General features: G+C 47.1%; 1 protein-coding gene across 1 annotated transcript in view; it reads right to left on the minus strand.

The window, feature by feature from the left end:
- tnrc6c1 (trinucleotide repeat containing adaptor 6C1) overlaps positions 1 to 19,441 on the minus strand; it is a 45,832-nt gene that overhangs the window by 6,927 nt on the left and 19,464 nt on the right. Inside the window, exons 5-19 of the mRNA XM_078284480.1 lie at positions 10,544 to 13,030; positions 8,116 to 8,310; positions 7,607 to 7,773; positions 7,386 to 7,463; positions 6,470 to 6,688; positions 5,528 to 5,680; positions 5,002 to 5,121; positions 4,576 to 4,659; positions 4,093 to 4,333; positions 3,755 to 3,919; positions 3,203 to 3,379; positions 2,721 to 2,870; positions 987 to 1,205; positions 374 to 447; positions 87 to 226 (exon numbers count right to left, since the gene is read on the minus strand). Of these exons, the coding sequence (XP_078140606.1) occupies positions 87 to 226; positions 374 to 447; positions 987 to 1,205; positions 2,721 to 2,870; positions 3,203 to 3,379; positions 3,755 to 3,919; positions 4,093 to 4,333; positions 4,576 to 4,659; positions 5,002 to 5,121; positions 5,528 to 5,680; positions 6,470 to 6,688; positions 7,386 to 7,463; positions 7,607 to 7,773; positions 8,116 to 8,310; positions 10,544 to 13,030 (4,669 nt within the window). The remainder of the gene's footprint in view (positions 1 to 86; positions 227 to 373; positions 448 to 986; positions 1,206 to 2,720; positions 2,871 to 3,202; positions 3,380 to 3,754; positions 3,920 to 4,092; positions 4,334 to 4,575; positions 4,660 to 5,001; positions 5,122 to 5,527; positions 5,681 to 6,469; positions 6,689 to 7,385; positions 7,464 to 7,606; positions 7,774 to 8,115; positions 8,311 to 10,543; positions 13,031 to 19,441) is intronic.

A 19,441-nucleotide genomic window follows, 5' to 3' on the forward strand; every position in this document is an offset into this window, starting at 1 on the left:
GACACCGAACAAGAGAGACAAACTGTTAATTCCACTCAAATTTCAGTGCATCTTCAGCTAAACCAAACTGCTTCTCTGAGACGTACATGTGCAGGGACTTCTGGGCCTTGGCGGCCTCATCCTTGGAGCTGTAGCGCACCACAGCGTTGCCCTGCGTCAGGTTGAGGTGGAATGTGATGAGGGGGCCGTGCTGCATGCACAGTGTCCGCAGAGTTGAACCATCAATCTGGGACACACACAAGCACACAGAAACACAGTGAGGCCACCAATAGAAATTTACCGCATTTGTAAATCTACAAATAAATGTCTTCGAAGGGAATAGAGCCTAAATGGTTAAAAGGTTAAGGGAGGGGGGTTGACTGGAGACTGGTACCTGTGGAGTGAGGTTCCTCAGTACCAGCCAGCTACTGGTCCTGGTGGAGCTGTCTGTACTCCATGTGGTACCTGCTGTATTAGAGAGAGAGCAAAGGAAAAGAGAGATGTTAAGATGAAGTTCATGCTTACCAAATGAGTGTAATACCAATTTCAGCTACAATAACTGAATGGGTGGCGTCAATTTCTTCTATATGGGAAACCGCCTCATGTCAGTTGACAAAGGAGAGGATATGTTCAACCACAACAGTATCTTCTTGAGGCGTCGTCTGCCTGCCTACTCTACACCTACAGAGTGCCTATGGCTGTCAGCTATATCAAAGCCTCTTGCTTTAACCATATGCATAACCATAAACCATACACACCAACACACTGTGCCTCCACAATCTGACCTTTAGACGACATATTCACCCCAGCATAAGAAATGTCTTGAAATTTGGCAATCTAGCCACGCTACATGTGCAGCCAGTGGTTTCTGTGTATCTGAACCATTTTCACTTTTCATGTCCACTCTCCTCACATAGACATACAGTAAAACAAGGTTCACTTATTTTGAATGCAAGTACGTATTGTAAAGATGATGTAAAATATCTGGCATATCCCTTCAAGGTTACCTGAGGAGTAGGAGCTGCTCCAGCCTTGGGCCAGGCCCAGGGAGTTTCCCCCCCAGGTTGAGGAGGGCTTGGTGTTGGTGAGGCCAGGCGGGGGGCGGGAGGGGGCTGTGTTGCTGCTCCGGGAGCCTTGGGGGACCTTCCACAGCTCGTGGGACAGAGAGCCCTGGCTGTGGGAGATGGGCCCTGGAGACCAGGTAGATTTCATGTCTGACAGTTTACCTGGATGGAAAAGGAGGAGGGAGAGGTTGGCCTGTAGAAGCAAGTGGCCGAAAGACACCTGCTCCCACAGGAAAGAGTCCTACAGAGCAAGATGCATGCTGAAGTGCCTATATTTGAGATATGGTTTATGGGTTCTTTTATCTTTGGTTTCCAGTGGAGAGTAAACAGCAAGGTCAGATGGGAAGATTCAACATTCTAAGAGCAATAATAAGCTATTAACATAAGCGAAACCATCAAACTCCAAAACCAAACGCCATCCCACACCCCCTTTGCAGCATGGTATGCTAAGAAGAAAAGCTTGTTTTGAATATTACAGTACAAATCTGTCTGTTGTTCCTGTGTTTAACCTAAGTTAAACCCAGGCAAGTCTCACACAGGTGTGTATGTGAGAGAGAAGAGAGAGGGAGAGAGACAGACCACAACAGACATTTAGGGCTGCACTAAAGTGGATCAGTGGGTTAGAGCTCAGTCCATGCCCAACAGTCACAATATAGCAAGGAGAAACAAGAATCTACAAACCCCTCCGTTTCACACTTCCCATGCTACACACAAGGATGAAGGAGATGCACTCACACCACCAGGGAGATATGCATTGCATGAAAGGCACGGTTGAAAGGGAGACAGCTAAATGAGGATCATACTTAATTAGATGCAGTGACTTGGATGGACAGGAGGGATGTGGTTGCCTAGTGAATGGTCCATGTTCTGGGAGTTAGAGCAGTAAGGAGAGGAGAGGGGAGAATGTTGTTTTGCAGTGGATGACCCACTGCAGCGGGGGGAGACAAGGTTGTGGGCTGCAAGGGGATAAACTATGTACCTGCATCGTCCGTCTCCGGGGACGAAAGACTGAACGAGCTAGTGTAGGCACTGACTGGCCAATCAGTGGAGGGAGGCAGAGCCTCGTTCTGAGATGAAGTGGGGGAGGAGCCTAAGCCGATGCCAGCAACACAAACAAATAGACAGAAACAAACAAATAAGGAAAAAAAGCAGAGAGAGAGAAAATGGAGTAAAGGAAAAGAAGCTCTACGAATGATGACAGTGAGCTCATTTAAAAAAAAAAAAAAGAAAAAGAGTGTTGAGTATAAACTGGGTAAGTGATAGAGGCAGTTTAGAGTAGGAAAACAAAGAACAAAAGAATAAGAAGCAGGCTCTCTCTGGTGCTGACAAAAACTACCCTACAGATTTTTTTCAAAACTTTGAAAAAAAAATATCCCCTCAATTTCTGCAGGTAAAAATGAGATGCTGGATTGCTTTGATTTTCTGGGTTTGAATATAGTGAATTGAATATAGTTTATCTGTGACATGCAACTTGATTTGTAGGCAAGGAATTCTTGTTAAGAAGACCATCCATAACACTTTTTCTGCTAATGAAAAATGACCTACCTGCCTACCTACCTACTTCCTGCAGTAGTCAGTGTGGTTTACATTTTTTCACTCAAATTAATTGTGCAGCCTTACTGCAAATATTTATATCTGATGAAAACCACATCCAATATGCTTTGACCCTGTTCTCACCTCCACTCCTGTCCCGGAGCAGGTAGCGGTTGACATCCTGGATGTTGGTGTTGATGGTGGGCCCACTGGGGACACTGCCTGGGGTCATGTTGGGGTCAGTCTCAGGGTCAATGTTCTGGAGGCCCTTCCAGGGCACGCCAGGGCAGAACTCTGGAAGTCAGAATTAAAATGTTGTCAAATTTTTTACTATCAGAACCTATAAGAAATTGACTAATTACTGCTATCATGATTGCATGGCTTGATATTAACAAGACTAAGTGTCTAACAGCCCTGCGACGTTGAATTTTGTGGAAGCGTCTCTGCAGGGAATCGAACTCTGGTCTCCCACTTGAGAGTCTGCAGTCTAACTCGCTGCGGGACACGTGACCCATAAAGTGATGAACAGAGCAACCGACCGACAATACCATCCATAGAGCCCCTGCTGTCGTGGGGCTTAAAATTATTCACTGATAATTTAACATCTGTAACTAAATGTTCCTAACCTGGAGGCCAGTTGATATTGGTCCCATTGGCCATCTTGTCACTGCTACTCTTGCCCTGGCCCCAGCTGTCTGGGGGCACCAGGGGGCTGGTAGGGGACTCTGAGCTGGACATCAGGTTGTAGGGGCTATACGAGTCCTCCAGCTGGGGGGGCTTACCTGGGGGGCCCAGGTTGGCACCTAGGAGAGAAGACACAAAACCAAAAACATTTAGTAAGGTTCACAAGAACCTATCAATGCAACAGACAAAGAAATAGTTTAAATTTTTTCCCCACTCAAGTCAACAACAAAAGCCATATTCTATGATGTGTTAATCATGCTTTTGTTTACTCACACGACTAATTTTTAGGATTGTCTATGTGTTCATTCTCAGTCTAATGTAAGAACTGAGAATAAGGTGTAATTGAGAAAAAGAAGATTGGCTTATTGTCGTTTAATCAAGGCAATGAGTAGCCATCACAATCACACGGTTTGCATCACATATGAAACACAATATGTGTTTGTTTGAGTGACTGTTGTCATCCTCATTTCCCAGGATTCCTTTTCCTTCCTCACCATGCTTGCCCAGGTTGGGCTCCAGAGGAGAGGAGCCTCCAGAGAGGCTGTCCATGGAGTTGGGGTGTGTCCACTGCGACAGGCGCGACTGGGGCTGGGGGGGCTCCTTCATGGACAGACCTCCCACCTCCATGCAGTTTACATTCATGTTTGGATTCAGTCCAGCTGAAGAGGTTCACAAAACAGATAGATGTTAGTACACCAGCCAACAAGGATAAGAGCAGTGTTGATAATTATGTCTCGTGTACTTTTTTTTAGCTCATAGTGACTTAACCAATAACAAGCCAGCGCTGTGTGGTTATGTATTTGCCATGGGTTGTAATGTTAATGGCACTCACAGAGAGGATAGGAGCTGTAGGCGTTGGGAGAAGACTGCGGCTCTTTGGTCTGCAGGTCAGGGAGGCCTGGAGCCTGGGGGTGGCCTGGAAAAGAGTCCAGGGCTGATTTGGCCGGGCCAGGATGCAGGCCCGTGTGGGAGGGGGGAGGCTGCTGTTGCTGCTGCTTCATCAGCAGGGCCTGGGCCAGCTGACGCTGGTGCTGTTGGATCTGCTGCTGCATGTTATTGATTGTACGTGCAACCTGGGAGGACAGGATATCACAACAGAGACACGGTTAGGATGTACAATATACACATAGGCATTTAAATCTAACAAGTGAAATTAGCATTGGCCTGGTCCATTCTTGCATCCACTTTATTTTCCCTTTCAAGCAACAAGTAGAAATACTACACCTCAGTAAGATTACGTGTCTCTCTGTGATCAGTGACTAAGAAGAAAGCAGGGTGGAAGACAGAAACTCTGGAGGTTAAAAGGGAAACTCACTTGCTGCTCTTGTTGTCGAATGGGGCCAGAAACATTGCGCTGCGCCTGCAACATCTGCTGCTGAATTTGTAAACGCTGGTACGCCTGTGGAAAAACACAAACATAAGTAAACACACTTAAGTCTAGCGGGTAGCTATGTGTCAGATATGAGCATGGTTTCAATGTGCAGATAGTATATCTGCATGTCCCTCTTCGTGAAGTATCCACTCCATAAAATAGATTAGGTAAACGATGCTGTACAACTACTGAAGATAGCTAAGATACTATGCAAATTTACAATTAAATTACAAATTTATGTGAATGCTTCCGGGGCCCTTGGTGGTCTGGGGACCCAGGTATGTGCCCTGCATGCCCACTCATAATCCAGAAATGTAAATCTGATGTATCTGATATATCTAACGACAGAGAAGACCGAATGAGACTCACCAGTTGCAGCTGGTAGAGTTGGTTCAGAAGGGTCATATGTTGAGGGTTTATTGGTGAGGTTAAAAGTGCAGGATTCAGACCAATGTTTTTTGCTGCAAACTGTAAGAGCTGTGCTTGAACCTGTGGGCCGAGAACAGAACACAATCAACACATAAAAAAACAAAACAAGTTTCATGAAAATGCTATAAAGGGGAGTGTGTGTTTACATGTTTGTTTGGTGTTTGGTTTGTCTATGTGCAAATGAGGTCAAACAATCTATTTTTGAAGTTAAAGTTTGAACAGCAAAAATAATCTGCCTCCTTTATTGATGTATAAAAAGTTGAAAGAAGCCTAAACGCATAAATAATAAATGAAAAACACATACTGGAGTTTTTTTTAAAAATCTGCATCTGAAATATTTATCATTGCATACATAAAAAATGCTTTCCCTACAAATCTGTTAGTATAGTAAGTGAGAAATGAGGCCACTTGTGTGCGCGCTTGTGTGTGTGTGTGTGTGTGTGTGTGTGCGTGTGTCTGTGTTTACCTGAGGGGAGAGAAACTGAGGCACTTGAGCACGTAGACTAGGCTGGGAGGAGCTGAGAGGTGGCACTGGTGGCTGAGGAGGCGGCTGCGGCTGCGGCTGCTGCATGGCCCGGGCTTGTGCTGCTCCACCACTGCCAAACATTCCACTCTGCATCTGGTGGACAGAGGATGAGTCAAGGGAGAGTCAGAGGACTACAGTTTCAATCAAAAACAAACAGACTTTGTTTTATTATCCGCTTCCCCTGTCAGTTTCTTGTTTATTTATACATCAACACCATATTCCACCGCCATGAGTCTGGCAACGCCACAGGGTGCCTGCAGGTCCTTAAAAGGTCTTAGTGTTCCAAGTTGGATTATCTAAATGCAAGGCCTTGAAATATCTTATATATCGTTAAATGTTGCCTTTGAGTCTCAGTTTCTGTTTCAGATGTGTTAAAAATGTTCCTTTTTCCACTCAGTGCACTACCTCTCTTGGGTAGAAATCTTCCTAGTAGCTATATTCTGATACTGTTACTGCTTTTTACCTCAGGTTTACTTTTGGGGTGAAACAGGTCTGTAATGTTATTTAAAGCTGCATAAGGCAAATTCAGATGTTGGCAGCCCCAAATGGCAGCGTGAGGTAACTGTCAATATCCAGAATCATGTAACATGACATCAGTAACTTGTGCACTCCCCGGAGCCAAGTTTACTGGCTGGTGAGGGTGGAGGAATTTTTACATAAAAATCTTGGCAAGTGCAGCTTGCTTTAAATTGGCATTAAAAAGTTGTTAGGTCTTAAAAAATGTCTTACATTTAACTTATAGCCACCCTGTAGCAGCTAAGGTACTCCAGAGACCATTCAAACCTCCGAGCTACAACTTCTTACACCTTGTGGTGCTATCCTACATTAACAGCCGTTTCATTTCACGTATATTGCGTGTGGATGTATGAATGACTGGCTCACCTTATCCATGAAGGGCAAGCGGGGGTCTGCCGAGGGGTCTTTGGAAAGGAGCGGAGGCCGGGGGCAGCTCATGGGCTTGTTGATGAGGCCGTTGTTATAGTCATGACCGGCCATGCCCATCCCCCGCTTGTCCAGCTCCGTCTTCTTCTCCAGCAGAGCACTCATGGCCTGGTCCAGGTTCATGTTGTTGCTCTTCAGAGCCTCCTCTGCTGGATCCCTCTGCAGAACAATCCGCAAAACAGTCAACACTAGGGATGCAGTGATTAACCGATGTCACTATTAACTGCAATTTTAAACGCCACGGTTTCCTAACCAGAAGCACTTTAGAAGCTATGGTTTCCATGTCTACGGTTCTATGCTCTTTGAATGCAGCCTTGAGGTTGCATGAGATTGCACCTGTCAAAAACGACTGACGAGAGAGAATCACGTTGTTTGTGTGCAGGCTACATTAGCTAACAGAAAGCATCAAAATCCCAGTCTTATATCCACCAAAAAAGCCGGGGCTGTCTGTGTGAGGCGTGAGAAGTCGTGCACTGACCGACGAATCAAAAAGGCAGTTCATGTATTATTATTTTTGTTTCAAAAGGCAACTGTAAATTCTAAAAAAGCAGCTACATACTTTTGTCAACTGTATTTAAATGTTTTCAATATACGCTACAATACGCTACCAAAACAAATGTAATAAAACCTTTAATTATAAAATTGCCATTTGATTTCCCCCATCTTTAGTGTTGTAAAAATAAATTACTACATAATAAGCGTAAAGCGTGACGTTTCCTCAGACTATAATCCTACCATCAAAAACTCATACCATTGCATCCCTAGTTAACAGTTAGCGCTTAGCAATGGTATAAAGAATTAGTTCACACGAGTGACGAGCGGCCTTATGGGCTCCACAGCAGCTGCTTGAACTCACAGGGAAGCCCATGTCTGTCAGCTGTTTGATGAGACGGTTCATGATCCAGGCATCTTCCTGCTTCCCTGGGATCTTCCCCTGCGAGTGGAGGAGATGATGAAAGAAAATTATTACCACACTTTTTTTATTGTGAAAATTTTATATCAAATTGTTAGTGCATTTTTTTGTAAGCAAACACCATCTAAGGGGCCATTCAGTAAGTAATTGCTAGGCCCTCCTACCTTCTGTGGGCCCTTCTTGGATGCATTGCCCCAGGAGTTACAGGAGGAGTTGCTCTCCTGGGACGCAGCGTTGTTCCACATGTCTCCCTCATCAGCGTCCCACTGGCCCCCGGACAGGCTCAGCTCTTCACCTCCACCTCCCCACCCGTCTTGCATAGGTTTGGGGGCTGGACAGACAGAACAGAAGAGACGATGTGGACCAAGACATGTCTAAGGAGGAATCCCATGATGTCCTTTTTGGTTTTGACAGTAACCTTGTGATTCAGGTAAAGGGGGCAGTCTTGGAGGAAAAATTGTGTGTGTGAGGATGGCCACCAGGGGTCAGTGTGGATTTTTGCATAATATTCTCAGTGCTCTTGCCTCCCTCATGTCCTTGACTTGACTCATCAGGAGATGATTATTGATCTTTCTCAGCAGTGGAACACAGATGAGGCTTTTTTATTTCTCAAAGGTGAACACAAACTAGGTAAACACTATCTGTGAAAACCATACAAGGTCATGCTACTCACCAGGTTTGCAAGGTGCAGATGCCATAGCTGGGTTGCCCCTGCTGTAGCCATCGGGGCCGTTGTCTCCCCAGCCCCCACAGCTCCCAGTAGGCTTGCCCCAGGCAGACGTCCCATTGTCCATGCTGACCGGAGCGGGTGCAGGTTCCCCCCAGGTGCCCTCCGATTTTGCATGGGAGCTGGGTACTTCTCCCCAACCTGGAGGAGACACAAAGACAGAGGCCCATCAGTGAAAGAACTAATCATACTGTATTGAACATACACCAACACAAATCAACTACAGCAAACTAGAATGTTGCTCTGACGCCTCACGCAAAAGCATAAGTTAATATTAACTACATGGTCTCATTTGACTCATAGAACAACTGCTATAGGACGCAATATGGAGAGAAAATGTACAATTATTTTAGTTCATACTGAGATTTGAACTGCAACTGCAACATCTGAGTTAAGATCGCTTAATTCTTTGTAACAAGGCTAAAACACAGATGCATTTAGGCAATTTTCAAAAGTTAATTTATAATTTATTGTAACTGGCTGAAGCACTCAACAACCGCTGAAAAAAATAGCTGTCAAATAATAAAAAAGTTAGGTGCAGTTTCACAAGCCATTATCAGGTTTGAGGCGTTTGGTAAAGTTGGTTGTGTTGCTTCGCGTTGTTGCTACAACTGTGTGACATTTTGTGCTTAGTACTGGAGTTTGCGATGCGTCTGCTCTCCTGAATGCAAAATACTGCCAAATGACTGATAATGAATTCTCTTTTGGGACCAAATCATCCTCATTTACTGAGGAGGAGGACGGAGTCCTTTCTTTCAGTTGGCGTCGACTTCTCTCCGCTCTTTGCTTAATGGCCATCCACTCAATCTGACTTGTAGTTAACGACTGGTAAGGAGGCATCAACATCAACTGTGCATGTGCTTAGTGCATGGACACTGCAGAGTGGGAGGATCAGTCTAACAAGTATGTTTAATTGGTAATGTGTGAAAGAGAATGATAAAGAAATTGCAGCCTTAGATATTGCACATGTTCAAGTCGTGATTCCAATTTCAATTTGATTAATCACACATCTATTTACTAATGGATTTACAAAAAGGTACCATCTTACCTTGCATTCCTTGAAACCTAATTTTCTCCTGCCATTTGTTGATATAAAATGATGTGCTTATCTAACTGAGCCTCTAATCAACGCCAAGACCCGCTTTTATCCTTCTGTTTTGGAGTGTGAATTGCCAGTCATGCAGGAAGGCAGAAACCTGGGCTTGGCTCAGCAGGGTGGTGGACAGAGGGAGAAGATGCCCATTTAAGATTTGGCCCAGCCTGGTGCCTCTTGGCATGGAAGACACAGTTCCATCTCTGGGCCTGTGGCAGTGCCAGGCCCAGCTTAGCTCTCTCTCCAGGGAGAGGTCAAGTCCTAAAGACAGCTCCAAAATCATAGTTAACACTTTCTAGCCTGACCTTCTAGCCTGAGCGTGCAGAGCACCACACTGATCCAGGGACGACATAATTGACACAACTTTACTCTGTCCTATTTGTGATTTTTTCCATTTCCTGTCCTGTGGTATTAAGAAGTAAGTGTAAGTGGTATTAAGGGGTCATCAATATTTGTTTTTAACTGTTTTAACTGTTTTTTAACTATAACTGCTGCAAACCAGCAGTTATAGAAGAAGCCGCTGTCGAATTTAACTGGGAATCAGATGAATGCAATGTGGGGTCAGCATGCAGTGTCAGGTGATGAACAGCAGGGGGCATCTGACCCCTCTCAGCTCCCTGGAACCTCCTCCACCTCCTCCCTCCAACTACTGACAGATGGTGGCTCCCCTATAATCACACACTTCCGATCCGGCTCAAACGGTTTGTGGTGAATCGCTATTTTCACGAGGCGCTTTGTAAACAGCATTCTTGGGCTTCCTTCGGGTACCCACGTGAGGTTGCCAGGGTTACCCGCACAGACGGGCCCAGTGTTGTGAAATGTGAGGAGCCGTACGGAGGGATGGGGCTGGCACTGCTTGACTCATTTGGTTATTCAATTAGATGTAAATCCAAGGAGGGCAAACAAGGTCAAGATTTTACCTTTAAGTGGATCAACAGCTTGGAGCTTAGCACTGCACTGCACTAACTACCTAAACAGCTTTCATGTTACCAAGTCATACAACTAATGCTTGACACTTTTCTCTTTCATAATAAGGGGGCAGAGAAAAAGAAAACCAAGAAGAAAAGAACAATATGCAATAAATATTTCAAATTTCTTTACCAAATTATCTTTTGCCTATTTTAAGTCAAATCATTACAATCTGAATGTAGACAATGTAATCTAGCTGTACACTGTGAGCAGAAACAGACTGTTACGACCAAAATAGCTCCTCAGGTTCAGGTTTAGGCTATGTAGTGCAATTTAACATTGCAATATCATTACACAATGCAGTTGTCTTACCTTGAGCCATCAGAGGAGCTCTGCTGTGAGGTGGCCCAGACTGGTGTTGCGGGACGGGGTCCATGGACCCACTGGTGGGGCCTGGGTTCTGGGGGTTGTGGCCGTGGCTCTGGAGGGGTGGAGGTGGTCCGTGGTAGGGGTGAGAGTGGGAGTGGGGATGGTTGTTGCTGGGGCCTGGGGGGTTATTGCCTCCCCCAGGGGTCACTTTACCCGGGGGCATTCCTGGGTTGTTCCTGTCCCACAGGTTGACTGCCTTACTGTAGGTACCAGGGTCTCCCCAAGCTGAGGTTCCATCATCTATCTCCATCTTGCGCCGGATTGAAGGTGGGGAAGGTTCCTCCCAGCCGGTGGGCTCTCCTGAGGACTCCTGCTTACTGCCACTCCAGCCTCCACCCTGCTTCGCCATGCTCGAGCCACTCCAAGAGCCCATGCTCCCTCCTCCACTACTGCCATTGGGCCCATCCTGGGACTTTCCCCCCCAACCTTGGGCAGGGCCACTGGGGCGCTGGCTAACTGGCTCTCCCCAGTTCCCACCTCCTCCAGTTCCAGATATCCCAGGTCCTGGAGCAGGCTTTCCCCAGCCTCGGGGGCTCTCCTTCCAGCCTCCTGGCTCTCCCTCCCAGCCAGGGTTGGTGGGACTGCTCTTCTTGCTATCTTCTGGTTCTCTCCAGTCTCCTCCGCTATTGCCTCCTCCACCATTGCCCCAGCCATGGGATGCTTTGGGTTGCTCTCCCCAGCCCTGGGGCTTTGCTTTATTGTGAGGCTCGTCCCAGCCAGCTGATTTCTCCTCTCCCCAGGACTGACCACCATTCTTGGGTATATTGGTGGTGGGGCCTCCTGGTGGGGGGTTTCCCCAGCCACCAGAACCACCGGGGGGCTTCTTGTTGCTGGGTGGCTCTCCCCAACCAGAGCTGGGCTGGTTGGTAGCAGCCATGCTTCCACCCCAGCCTGGGGCTCCCTGAGAACCAGGCCCATCATTTTTGCTCCCAGAGTCGGTCCTCTGAGAGGGGCCCATGTTAGTGTTGGGGGGCCCCTGGGGGTCGCTGGGGGTGGCGGGGCCAGAGCCCCAGGAGTCAGTGCCTACATCATTCTTGCGGTTGGTGTCGTCCATGTCCCAGGAAGTGTGCTGGCGGACGGGGGTCTGTCCCCAGCCAGTGTTACACAGCACCCTGGGGTCCAGGTCCTGGGCAGGCAGCAGTGGGGCTGGATCATCCCTGGAGGAGTGGTCTCTGTGATGGGGGCGTCCTTCCATGCTGTCGCTGCTCCCCTCACTGGCGGCAGTTGTGCTCACAGCTCTGCTCCAAGGACTAGCCTGCGGATCCTGGGGAGGAGAGCTGGGGGTGTCCCAGCCTCCCTGAGCCTCTCCAGTGTGCTGCTTCCCCCAGTCTCCACTGGACTGGTCGCCCCAGCCTCCAGAGCTTCCTGCCCCACCTCCTCCATGGCCCCAGCCCGAGTCCCAGCCAGGTGCCTCCTTGGATGAAGCTGCCTTTGAGTCTCCACTGGTGCCCCAGACGGAACTACCGTCTTCTCCATTGACCTGTGGGGCCCCTGGTGGGGGCTGGCCCATGGAGCCCAAGCCCACAGGCGCACTACCCCAGCCAGGCAAGCTGCGGATGGGGCTGGGGGGCTCCTGCTTGTTAGTGTGATTTGGTCCGTCAGTTTTAAGGTTCTGAGGTTCTGAACTGAAAGACACATTCGTGGACGGGGAGGGGTGTGGCTCTGAGGGGTCAGAGGCCATCATGCTACCCCAGGCGCTGCCAATCCCCGAGGGGTTGTTGTTAGTGTTGGCTCCAGTACTGGTGCTGGCCTGGGTTGGCGGTGGGCCGGGCGGGTTGCAGAGGTTGGGTGCGGGTTGAGGAGGGGAGTTGGGGTTGGCTCCCCCTGAGCTGCCTCCCCCTGTGCCAGCCCCATCATGCCCCAACACGGGCCAGGCAGACGGGTTGGCGTTAGGGTTCAGGTTCAAGTTAAAGTTGGTGGTGGAGGACACGGAGGAGGAGCCCCAGCCCCTGCTGCCTCCTCCCACTGGGCTGTCACTCTTCCCGTCGCTCCCCACTGAGGACTGAGGGGGGCAGTGGGCGGGTCCGGGCCCAGATCCCCAGCTGCGATTGGCTGCGACCTGGTTAGAGAGCATGCCGGCTGCAGTATGATTGGCAGGGCTGGGCCCAGTGTTGGCCTTGCTGCTAGGGTGGTTGGCAGGGAAGTGGCCTGTCTGGCTGTTGGCCCCCGTGGCCATACTCATTGTACTACTACTGCTGCTGCTGGCCGGAGCACCAGGGTCAGTGTCCAAAGGGCATCCTCCTGGAGGGGCCTGGCTCTGGCTGTAGGTGATGGAGGGCCAAGCCTCTGTGTCCTTCTGGTCTATGATCAGTTGATCCCAGCCACTGGGATTGGTAGAAGTTGCGGCACTAGTGGCACTCCGGTTGGCTGGCAGGTGTCCCCAGAGGGGATTATCATACTGGGCTCGCTGGCCACTCTGTGGGGGCAGTTCTGGACCAGATGAAAGAAAGAGGAGAGGACAGGAGAAGGAGCAAAAGGAAGAGAGAAGAGAGGTATAAGTTAGGTACGTCATCACACCCACGCACACTTGGTAAGGATGAAATACCATGGCAACATTTAAGGTGTCTAAATATAGGTAAATTCACAAGATGCTTTATTAATGGAAATAAATACCACCCACACTGAAAAACACTAAATCACAAAGAGAGGAGCAGAGAGGGCTTTAATGAGAAATACAGCATTTATCCACTCAGGTGCAGATACTATACATTTTTAATTTCTTATACCGTTTTCATGATTTTATTTTCAAATACACTATGGCTCAGGATAGGAATAATGTTCTTCATGATGTTTTGCAAATGCTGCACCATTAAAAGTTAAATTGAATTTGTTGAATGAATCTGAAGACTAAATAATCACAGGCAGAACAGTCACAACATTTGACCCCAATTCTCTAATTCAAATGAGGTAAACCTGCTGAGTGGAGGCTTTCCGATGGGTGTGTCAATTCAAATGCTGCAAACTGGCCTGATTGCAAGGATTTCAGTAGTTCTTTATTGAGGGGAACCAATCAAGACCAAGATACTGGAATTAGTTTGAACATAGCTGTAAAACAGGGATTTTTGAAAATGCAACTTCAAATTTAACCACTCAAAATCTAAATTTCAAGAATGTCTTCATTCAACATTTCTGATCATGCATGTAAATAGAGGAAAATTACAATTCCTATAATATGGGACCTTTAAATTGCACTGCAATTGCATCCAACAAAGGACCATTCAAAAAATTCTGACTAAACAATATAAGAAAATACCATATTAAACAGTATATGAAAAATACTATATTATATACAAAAAATTGTACCACATACAAAAAACAAACAACTATCTCCCAAATCATTAAATAATGCCTGCTTTTCCTCTTTTGGGTCTCTTCCTAACAGGGCACCCCTTGCAGCAATCTCATATGAGGGAGCCACATTAGAGGAAGCATTCAATGACAGGGCCCAGACAGCCAAATCACCCTTGACCGCTGACCTCCAGAGCCCTGCAGTCTTGACCCCTGGTTGACATGCAGCACAACTATTCTGCACGAGCCCCAGGCAGCCTGTCCCCTCGCCACAAAGTCAGCCTCCATCTGCCTGTGCAACTGCTCCAACTACTCAAAGTAAATACTTGGACTTATTTTTCTCAAATAAAAAGCCCCACAGAGTGAGTTGAGTGAGCTCCCTGGAGTCCCAGTGTGCATATGGAGTGAGTTGGTATAAAAGAAGCCCGGCTCCAGAGCTTGCTTGCTGCACTAATCACCCTGGCGCCACCTCAATTCCGCTTCTCTGCTGTTCCTGTTGCTGCAGCCTCTGTTGTTGTTTATGTGTGCCATCACATGCATGCTTAGTCTGTACGCACTGATTGTGTCACAGCCACACAGGGGAGTGACAGCATTTGTGTACACCCCCCCCTTTCTGCCGAGCTTACTTACAATGCTTGCAAAAGAGTGAGGCAGAGAGAGGAGGCAGTGAGAAAGAGGGGGGAAAAAAAAGAGGGCACTGTGTTTCTGACACACACACAGCGCCGTCGTTCTGTAGCGTCACTGTACTGAGAAGTGCAGGACCGCCATTTTCTCAGACCTGAACCGGAGCCAAAAAGGCTCCGAGCTACCGTCTGTATCTCCACCATCGCTGCTTCAATAGCACGCATGCCTCACTTGCTCACAATAAACACAAGAAAAGAACTCAACATTACACTGGCTGCAATGCACTGCCGTCAGAGCTCTAATGTTTTCTAGTGCTTATCTACGCAGTGTGTAAAAACAACAAACCACCAAAATAATGCAGGAGACAAGAGGGAGAGAAGCCTGTTAAAAACAGGGGGAGGGGGAATAGAAGAGGGAAGGAGGGGTGCAGCAGAGGGGTGAAATACCTGTGGAGAGGTGCCTCCCAACCATCCTGAAGAGCGCTAGGTTTTGTGCGACGCGGCGGCCATCCTTGTCTCAATATGTCTGCTCGGCTCGCCAAGCTTCTGAGGCTCATTTTTGAAATGCTGCCAAGAAGTTGCACAGCTCTTGCGCGGCATGAGACACCCCCCCCTCCCTTCCTTCCTCACCCCTCTTGCTCTCTCCCTCCCACCAACACTGCTTTGGCTGGGTCCCTCCTCTTCTATCTATTGCCTCCCTCTGGCTTTATTTATATCATGCTCTATTCCTATCCTGACGGAGAATATTCTCTCTCTGGAAAAGCACTGAGAGAAAGCTGGGTGGGGGAGGGGGGGGGGGGGAGAGAGAGAGTGAGAGAGAGAGAGTGAGAGAGAGAGAGAGAGAGAGAGAGAGAGAGAGAGAGAGAGAGAGAGAGAGAGAGAAAGAGCGAGAGAGAGAGAGAGAGAGAGAGAGAGAAGCAGTCGCGGTGGTGGGGGGTCTGGGTTAACAGCTGAAGGTTAAAGCCTGGACACTTTCATTATGCGCTCACGAGGGATGAGGTAAAACAAAACAAAAGGGAGACTCTTCTAAACCCCCCCCTCCTCGTTCAGCCTTTCAAAACTGTCACTAAATATTTAGCCAAGACCACTCCATCTGCAATTAGCACTGCCGCCCACAATGGAAAGGCTCTTGAATAGCAGTGGCAGGCGGGAGAGAGCGAGATAAACACACAAAAGCCTGCTGCACCCCCTCCAATGCTCTGGAATGGCAATTTTCTCACACATGCACGTGTTTATGTACAAACAGGCATAACCTCACACCACATACATGATGATATTCTTCTGTTTTTTTCTACCAATTTGTGACTACCCACCACAGATTCTAAGCAGCAGCTCCAACCTTTGGACAAAAAACTGCCACTTCATAGGGGTGCTTGCTGGGCACGGGGTACGCTTATGAAATGAGGCAGCTCACATGGATGTGGTCACAGTGTCAGCAGAGCAAAATCTCTTCCCAAACACTAGACTGGAGCTACAGGGGGGAGGGGGGAAAGGAGGGGACATAGAGAGAGACAAGCTAGAGAGACAGAAAAAAAGAGAGGAAGAGGCGCAGGAGACCAAAAAGAAGGCAGGGAGGGAGGGAGGAGGGTAGAAGGGGCTGGAACCTTGGCAAAAAAAGCAGCAGTTCCTGGGATGAAGGCGGGTATTGTTTACAAATGATCCCAACGCCCATGCAACAACACAATAAGTCAATGTCTTGTAGAGAACAGAGCCCCATTATGGCCGAGGCTCAGCCTACTGTGCCTCTCCACCGACTGGACCCAACATGCGGTGAGGTCACTCCGTGCCACTGCATGGCCACTCGCTCCTTTGTGCATAACTTGTCTTAAAGCCCTCATGCACACCCTTGCCTGATATCTTGCACGTGCATGCACACACACAGGCAAATAGAAACACACGCAGACACTACTTCCTGGAAGCTCAGATGAAGTAGCAAACCTTCCTGTCCTGCTGTGATGTTTGACCTATCCTCCAGCTCCGTAGCATTCTTTTATTTTGCACATGCATTTACTTCAATAAGGGGAAGGGTCGGTGAAAGTGTGGGGGCAGAAAATTAGAAGGGCTGGGTAAAGAGGGATCAAGAGGAAGGAGGCTAGACAGATAGAGCAGATAGAGAATGATAGACAGAGATGGATATCGAGAGATGGAAGGAGGAAGTAATCTAGAGGGGTAGTGTGGGCCTCAGCTGGGCTGATCCTGGCTTAATGAAGTCCCCCAGGGGCAGACGGACTGGATGGTACGGAGCTGACAACGCCTGCTGCCAGCCAGACGAACAAGCTCTCCGACACACACACACACACACACACACACACACACACACACACACACACACACACACACACACACCTCCCTGGTATGTACTACGCCCATGTTCAATTATGATTATAATGCCCACACCCCAATGTCTTTTGATTTGCTGCATTAAAAACAAACCATAACTGTATATGAGCAGCACGCAAAAGCAAGGGTCTCATCCTGACAGCCAAATAAATGGATGCAGTTCTCTAATGTGTTGTAGCAGAGGTTGTTGGGGGTCGTTGTTATAAGCACTATATCTATACACCATACATGTACTTGTTTATATTTTCATTGAAACTGACACAAACTATTATTACTATTACTATTATATTTTTGGTAATTTAACATTTTCTATAGCAGTAGTGGTACTGTTTTTTTGCTGTGGTAGCAAATCAATACACTCAATGGACAGATGAGCAGCACAACAGGACAGGATCCAACAATGTGGCCTTGTATTGTTTTGACTGAGATGGGACAGCTATGTTATACAGAGACAGCTGGTAGTGCTTTCAAGCCACATCAACCCTGTTGCTCTTGGTGTAACCTGCTCATCCACACAAAGTATACCAAAGAGTAAGGATGTGTATATATGCATGTGTTTACTGTTCTCAGGGCTTGTGACCAAAAACTCACTGATTCAGATACCCACACCACCTGGGAAAATCTGAGCAGTTTTTTTTGCTGATCACTAGATGTACTGTATTACATATGTGGTTGTCCATCATATCAATTGGTCATATGAGTCAACTAGTAGAATAATTGTTGGTTTTAAGTTGTTGTGTAGAAGTTAGCCAATGTACAACATTAGTGTAAGGTAGCAGGTTATAATGTATTTGTAAGTATTACAGAAGTTTAGGCATGGCAATTGAAATTAACTAAGAAGTTAAAGCTGGTTAGTTTTACATGTTGACTTATGAATGATTATGAGGGACTGCGTCCACTGGTATGATGTCTATTTACAACGGCTTTTGCCATGCAGTGTTTTATCTTAAGAATGATCTTTCATGCGGGCCATCAGCTAGCCTATAAAAAGGTTACAACCACAGGCATTTTCAAATATGCGCAGTTCAACAAGGACCTAATAAAAATCCAACAGTCACTTAGCTAGAAGGATCTGGATGTAGAACGTGTGTGTGTGGGATATTCAACCTGTGTGTTACAGAGATTAGAGGATCGGAGTGTGAGGCAGGGTCAGGGAGGACATGCAGAGTGAGAAGAATAAGAAAGTTAGAGAGACTAATGCAACACTCGGCTGTGTTTGCTGTGTGCCTGCCTAGTATGATGCAAATAATATCATTAATATTAACACTGGGCTGCTTCTAGCAACTGTTATGTTAGGAATATGCTAGAATGGTACAGATATTTTGTTGGCTGCATCTGCCACTTGTAGATATACAGCAACAGCACCTATACAGTAAATAGTAGGCTACTCATGCTAACTTCATGAGAGTGGTTGTACTGCAATATTGCAAGCAATTCCATTGCTTATGGATGCATTCATTCTGGCTGCTTTACTGTTCGTGTGATGACGTTATCAAACGGTATTCCAAGGGCACGGGACTAACGGAGGGACAAAACACATCTTTAAAGTGCACACATCCAAGACATCCTCCCATTATGTTTGCCAGGGAAGATCCTCTTTCTCCTTCTCCTCTCTTAAGGATAAACCAGGTCAAGGGCTTTCTCCGGCATGCCAGTCTTAAAATAGCTTGCTCTCTCACGCCTCTTCTGCATGAAAGGGCCTTGGGATATGGACTGTTAGCCAAGCAAAAGGCAACATTGGGAGGAGGCTATAATAATGGGGGGGATTGACAGATAGACATACATGCAGCCTGACTAATCCTAGCTGTCCTGAGGGTAACAAAGGTGTGTGTGCATATGTAGTGGGGGTAGTGTGTGCGTGTGCATGTTTGTTTGTGTTTGTGTGTGTGTGTGTGTGTGTGTGTGTGGGGGGGGGGGGTGCATGAGAGAGCAACGAGATGGGGGGCATAGAGCAAGAGAAACAAGACAGAAGAGAAAGTGCGAGTGCTGAACATTTGTGGTTAACGCAGAGCTGATGTTTAATCACATCGCAAGACGTCCCAGTCCTCTTTGAGGGGATTCCCAAGGCTCTTTTATAGCATCATCAGCAGACTTAAAGAGCACATCAAGTCTAGCCTGCACACATTCACTCTGTTCACCACTAGACAAGCTGTTAGCACATTAGCTGCACTGCTCTCTCACTCGACAAGGCCAGTTTACATTAAGCTGCTTTTTGTTGGTGCGGGGCCAAGTTGTAATTAGCAAGTGCAATGCCTACTGGTACATAAAACCTTGATGTGAAGTTTATATGGGTTTTAACTAGGAGAGTGTTACACAAACGCAAAAGGGAGAAGCCCTGAACCCTAAGTGTTGTAATCAACAGATAAAAGGGCTACAAACGAATTCTTTGATGAATTAAATCCATTCCGTGAAACTATAAAAGAATCCAAACCAGTCAGGTCAAAGAATGCCTGGGGCTGCTGAGTGCAGCACTGCCGTACGAAGCCAAAGAGCAGTTACTGTGCAAGTAGTGAATCTAGGAAGAAAAAAACAAACTGTATTGTTATTGAAAAAGTGGATTTCCATCTGTCATATAATTTAACAGCATTTA

This window comes from Centroberyx gerrardi, chromosome 7 (assembly GCF_048128805.1).
Source record: "Centroberyx gerrardi isolate f3 chromosome 7, fCenGer3.hap1.cur.20231027, whole genome shotgun sequence".
Lineage (NCBI taxonomy): Eukaryota > Metazoa > Chordata > Actinopteri > Beryciformes > Berycidae > Centroberyx > Centroberyx gerrardi.